The 6,696-nt window shown below is 46.5% G+C and overlaps 1 protein-coding gene across 1 annotated transcript in view; it reads right to left on the bottom strand.

Moving 5' to 3' along the window:
• Positions 1-6,696, bottom strand: part of LOC109290918 (catenin alpha-3-like) — a 793,541-nt gene that overhangs the window by 17,134 nt on the left and 769,711 nt on the right. The window contains exon 3 of the mRNA XM_019507738.1: positions 4,664-4,744. Within this exon, the coding sequence (XP_019363283.1) occupies positions 4,664-4,744 (81 nt within the window). The remainder of the gene's footprint in view (positions 1-4,663; positions 4,745-6,696) is intronic.

Genomic DNA, 6,696 nt, shown 5'->3' with positions numbered 1-6,696 from the left:
TTTTTGTACATTTGCAATTGTACACCATGCCCTCCTGTCTAAAAGTGCAATATTGAGATCCTGAGTGTTGGCCTGACCTGTCAAGGCAATGTTGTCATGGATCCACAGATGCATCACAAGCAGGGCCAAGGAGGTGATCCTCCCCCTCTATGGTCAGGCCACAGTTTGAGTACTGCATCCAGTTCTCAGCACTGCACTTTAGGAGGGGTGTGGCCAGCATTGAGAGGGTCCAGAGGAGGGCCACTTGTATGATCTGGGGACAGCAGGGCAGACCCTATAAGGAGAGGCTACGGGACCTGAACCTGTTCAGCCTTCACAAGAGAAGGCTGAGAGGGGACCTGGTGGCCATCTATAAACTTACCAGGGGAACCAGCAGGGTATGGGAGAGACCTTGTTCCCCCAAGCACCTCCCAGAGTAACAAGGAATAACAGCCATAAGTCATTTGAGATTAGGTCCAGGCTGGACATTAGAAGGCACTACTTCACAGTCAGGGCAGCTAGGATCTGGAACCAACTTCCAAGGGAAGTGGTGCTGACTCCTATCCTGGGGGTCTTTAAGAGGAGGCTGGATAGTTACCTAGCTGGGGTCATATGAGCCCAGTAGTCTCTCCTGCCCAGGGCAGGGGTTCAGATTTGAAGAGCTACTTAGGTCTCTTTCAACCCTACATCTATGAATCTGAACATATTTAATTTGGTACTGAAGTGTCAAATAACCATACAGAAAAAACTCACAGTTTATAAAAATCAGGGGCTATAAGACCTACACAGGAGGCTATTGACACCAATGCTTTGATGACTGCAGAAACCTGCATTTTCTCTCACTCAATACTGGGAAAAGATCAGAAAAAAAATCAAATTCATTATCTGTAAGAGATATCTTCCCTCTTACACACAAGGGGCATTGACAATGCAATCTGCAGTACGTACAAAAACGCTATCACAGAGAAGGAGGCTACCCATATTGGAATAGCTGCTCAAAGAACACTTCCAGAAAATAACTATATAACTATGGGAGAATCAGATATGCACAGTACATCAAATCATCCAGAATACAATGAGAAACAACTGGAAGGGAAGACTTGACACCGACAATGTCAAAAAGCACAAAAGCAGATATTGGAATGAATGGGCATTTATACATGTGCTCCAAAAACCACACTAATTAAAAGAACCCAGAATATCATGTGCATCAGCATCCCCACACTGAAAAATGGTGGCAGAGCACTTTGAACTAAAGCTCATTGAACAAGCTTAACTTTAAAGTGCCCTGCCACCATTTTTCAGTGTTGTGACACTGATACATGTGATGCTGGAGTCTGCCAGAGCACAGTAATTACCACACTCCAGCTGACTCAATTGAGTCTGTTCTGATGCACTGTACTTACAGCATGTCAGAACAGCTTCTCTGCACATGGATAGGAGCCCAATGTGGTGTCCCTTTCTTAATAGGCACAACTTTTCTCGGTAAAAAAAATAAAAAAATAGTACTGATCTAAGCCAGGGATGGCCAACCTATGGCAGGAGTTCCAGAAATGGTACAGACATCCTATGTGCATGATACATGGCACATTTGAAAGGGATCAGGGGACACAGCAGCAGATAGGGAAGGGAACAAAAAGCAGAGCAGCAGATCATATGGGAGAATGGGACTGGACTGGTACTTAGACAGGACAAAGGTCTTACTCTATGGCATGTTTGCCAAAAAAAGTTGGCCCCACTGATCTAAGCAGTACAGCATGCAGGTAAATATTTTGTAAAAGTGCTATGCACAACTGTGGAGTGGTATAAATAATGTTATAAACAATATGAAATAGTTTAAAGTATCAAAATTATTGGCCAGCTTTTCATGACTGAACACCTTTTTATTTGAAAAAAAAAATGATTAAAAAAATCCCCAAACTGCTAGAGCATGCCATTTTAAATGAGACACACCCATTAGAACTGAGATATGTCAGAAGAAAACCTTCCTTCATTTTGCCCTTTAGTTACCAGTGAAGTGGCTGGTGGATTTGTGGAACTAGTCATTCGGCATGTCCACATGAACATGCATGTGCATCTTGCAACATCTCAAAGCCCTTTGAGACACTGCGAGAGGCACATGTGGAAATGAAAAAAATTCCCCATGCTGCAAATTTGCAGTGCAGGGGCAAAATTAGGCCCTGGATATTCAGGGATCAAAAAAACTGCGAGGGGGAAAAAACCAGGGTGAGGCACAGTCCCAGACCACGGGGGGGGGGAAGCAACTGGAGGCTTAGTCCTCTACAGGGAAGCTCTGGTAGCCAGCCAGAGCATCTGTATGGCTGGCTCTCACCCTGGTGCTGAAGCACGCTACCTGTCCATGCAGAGCAGACAGTGTGCCAGCCACAGTGAGCTGGACCTGGGGTCCTGCCGTAAGTAGGGGGTGATGGGGGCTGGAGGAGGGAGGGACCATAGGGGGACCCCCACTGGCCCTGCCCACTCCCCCAGTCCCCCAGATAACTGCACCTTCTGGCCTTGTCTCCACCTGCACCCTGAGCACTCCCAATAGTTGCCCTGCTCAGCTCCATCCCCTGCCTGCCCCGATAACTGCCCCGCCCAACCCCAGCATCCTGGGAATTAAAATAATATTTTTAAAAAATCCCCACACTCAGCTGCTGTTGGGGTCACTGGGGCCTAGTGGAAGAGCCCCCGCTGCACAGTGCCAGGTGACAGCTGCAGTGGCCCCAGCTGCCTGACATCAATTTGCCCCACACGAAAGTGCATGTCCAGGCATGTGCGCTGAAGCCAAAAGCCCTGGCTCAAATTAGCACCACTTCTATTTCAGCTACTGCAAGTGCACGTGCTTACATGTATGGATGCGCCTATGAGTTGCGTCCACACAAGCATGGACTTTTGGTTCCCCAAGGACAACTTGCAGCAGGACACCTTGTGCCACCAGTAGTTGTCTCCAGGGAATGCCTGTGCAATGCCGAAATAATTATTCCCTGGGGGCGGGTTTCTGTATCTTTTACAAGGCATGTGGCAATTTACTCTGGGTGGGGTAGGGGAGGCTGGGGCCAGCACTGTGCTGGCCCCAGGAGCCTTACCTCGGGTCCCGGTGGCCTCCTGGGACTGCAGCATTGGCGATCCTGTCACTTGGAGCCTGGCCGGTAGCTGGAGTGTGGCTCCAGCCAGCCAGGCTCTGGTTTTGAGTGGCACATGCTGCCCCTGCATGTCCTGCTTCGCTTTTTTTTTTTTGCCCAGGTTTTTTGAGCCCTAGATATCCAGAGGTCAAAAAAAAAAAGCAAACCAAAAACCTGTGCTGCTCCTTTGCAGTACAGAGAACAACTGAATGTGTGATATGTGCCACCACAGACATTTCTGCGGCACCACATACTGCACAGCTATGCTCAACTGGACACAGCCATGAAGGCCTATCAGATGGTAGATGTCTCAGCTTGACTATGGTGGACTTACATGCATTCTGTCATTTTGCACTCAGTACTGCCACAAGCCATGGACAAAGTAATATTTCAATGCAATTCTTAATACTAAAACAATAGCCAAGGAGATGGAATGATCATCTGTTCCATGAGTGAGATATCATGGAGCCAGTGCTCTCCTTCTTTCACTGCCTCCACCTTTGGGGGGAGAGCAGGAGTAAGGGAGATGGAGGACTCTGGAACACTGGGTGACCTCCACACCTGACAGAATCATACGTTCATTCCAGTTAGTGCAGCAGTGGAGAGATCTCCCTAGTCAGAAGTGATCTAATTTTCTTGCAAAAGATCTAGTTCTCTTCTGGCAAGAAACCCTTTGCCAACTTTTGAGTGATTGTATGCTCTTTCTGTGCTGGGAGAAATGCAACATGCATCTATGGCACAGATTGGTACATAATGTCACTGGATCACCTTCATAAAGTCACATGTGAAACTGAAACATCAGCAACTCATGGAAATGTAGAACATTGCATTACCCATTGGACAATGCAAACTAAGCCCCCAATCCTTCTAGCTGAGGCAAGCAAAACCAATACAAAAATATTTATTGCAAAAGTTCCCATTCCATATTTCATTTCATCCACTCTAGCCTGAAACACCATGTAAAAGCTACAGAAAAAAACAGGGAATAATTATTTTTATGTATTACAGATGAGGGTTTGAGCTGCAATTAGCTTATGTTTGTAAAGTGCTGTAAGTGACAGAGGCAGGAACAGAATTCAGGATTTAATGATTTCCAGCTCAGGAATTAATTTTCCAGAGAACATGGCCCCAAGGCATACTATGTTGCTAATCTCTTCCTCATACAGCTGTTATGCAATCCACAGGTTTGAATTTTCAAGCAAAAGCAGTATTGCTATGTTTTTAAACAAATATCCAGATACAAAAAAAATTGTGAAATTTTACAATTGTTCAAAATTTCATGCAATTCCATTTATTATCCAAAAATCTGTAAACCAGAAATTTTCTGGAAAAAGATGTGAATATTATACAAGCATGTACACATACATATAGTGTTTGGATAAACACACACATATTTATTGGATTTGCATATTCCCAATAACATCCTAAGTACTTTTCAGTATTTCTTGTATACAGCTGAGGATTTTTATCTCAGAGTTTTCAATTGTAATGCTGTCAAATACAGGAAGATGTGTGTGTGGATAAATGTACTTTTCAGCAATTTTTGTCCTCAAAATGTTTACCTGTCTGCGAAGGTCTCTCGTTTTCTTGCACATGTTATCTATTGCACTATCCAGGGCATTATTCTTGTCTTTCTTGTCAGCCTGAAACAAAACAAAGACTATTCAGTTTTAACTTCCATGTCTCCTGTTCAGAAAAGCATTTAAAGAATTTGATTGACTTGCAGTGTGTGCTTTGATCTCATTAGGTCAATGGGATTCCTGCAAATGCTTAAGTGTTTCAAGAACAGGGATCACCTTACTGAATCAGGACCTATGAATAGACTGTCAGCTTGTAATATCAAGCAGAAAACATTCAGAATAGGTTATTTACAACTAAATCAACTAAAGATTATATATTTTACCCTCTGAACTGCCATAACATTTGCTTTTTCAGCATTAATTGAAGTTTAACATGATATGTTTAGTGGTAGGTTGAATGTCCACTCCATTATCATCACATGTATGAGAAAAACTGTGTTGTATATTTGCCTGCAGTTTAAGAAGATCAGATGCCTGTGATACAATTTGACACTTTTTCAACAGGTATAATCTACAATATTTATTTTTAATTTCTGTAAAACTACACCCAGGGCGCATCTACATGAAATACTTTACTGCACAGTAGACTAATCTACTTAGCAATAAAGCATCACTGTCTACACATGCATGACATTTACTCTGAAGTAAATTAGTTTACTGTGTGATTAGCTAGTACCTGTAGATACAGGTAGTAGATTAACCATGCAGCAGCTACTGCACACTAGTGCACATGTAGAAGCTCACGGGAGCAAATCTGCTTCTGTTCAGCTTCACCAGCAGGGGACTAGCCTCCTGCCTAGGGCAGAGCCACATGACAGGGATTCCTCCATAGCTGGGCCAAGCTGCCCTTCAGATCCCTGGCCTGACTCTCCAGGCATAGGCTAGCTGCCCCTGGAGCCCATGCCTCTGGCTGCCTGGCCCCCAGGCACCATGCCTTTCTGCTGCAGGCATATGGCAAGTGCTGATGGCACCCAGTGTCCCTGTCTAAGCCCCCAAGGCCCCTGCCAGCACCTGGGATAGAAGTGTCCCTGATGCCCACATCAGCCCACATCTATGAGGCCATGGCATTCCACATGCAGCAGCACAGCCACAAGCAGTCTGGGCAGCAGTACCACATCAAAATCAAGGCCCAACAGGTTCAGTGGGTCCATGTCACAGACCACAACTAGTGGTCCAGGGCTGCCAGGACCATGCTCTTCATGCAGCAACTGGACCTCATCCTGGCCATGAGGGAATGTGGACACAGCTGGTATGTCTACTCCAGCACAGGCAGGTTCCTGAAGCCAGCACTGCGGGCCAGAGCTGATGAAGACTCTCTGGGGGAGAGCCCCTCAGGGCACCAGGACAGGATTCAGTGTGCTTCCTGCCCTCAGCCTCAGCTGGCAGCACAGGTAGCCCAGTCTGACACCTGTCCCACCAACTCCGGCCATGCACCCTGTGAAAGCAGCTCTAGCTCCTCCTCAGAGGGGGCCACTAACCAGGCAGCAGGTGCTGTGCTACCATACCTTGGAGCACTACAGGCAGCCAAACCTCCTCACCACCATTAGGAACAGAGTCAGACTGCTGGGACTGCTTGACACACCCATCTGATAAGCCCCATACAGGGAGGAGGAGGAAGGGGAAGGGAGCTCTGAAGCCACCCATGCCCATGCCAACTCATCTACGTGCCTCTGGGCTGCACACCTGGAGCCAAGAGTCCCGCAGGGAGGGAGGGTCATGCTCTTCCCTGCCCTCCCTTTCCTGCCTACCCTGCTTCAGTGAGCTTCCCCCTGCCCCAAGACTTTCTGGCCCCAACACACAGCAAGGCAGGGGGCAGTGCAGAACTTTACTGAGCATGCAACTGCCTCCCTGCTAGGCAGCCAGGGGCATCACATGCACAAAAATTCATCAATGGCAGCAGCGATCTCCTCCTCAGCTGCAGAAGTCAGGAACTCATAGCATAGGCAGAGATATCCCTCCAGGTGGCAGCACACATTACAAGGATTCTTGGGAATTTTTTGCCTTCCTTCGTATTG

This window comes from Gavialis gangeticus, unplaced genomic scaffold (genome assembly GCF_001723915.1).
Source record: "Gavialis gangeticus isolate Ggan-Ray unplaced genomic scaffold, GavGan_comp1, whole genome shotgun sequence".
Lineage (NCBI taxonomy): Eukaryota > Metazoa > Chordata > Crocodylia > Gavialidae > Gavialis > Gavialis gangeticus.
Note: the sequence above shows the minus strand (reverse complement) of the source record. Positions and strands in the feature narration are given on the sequence as shown.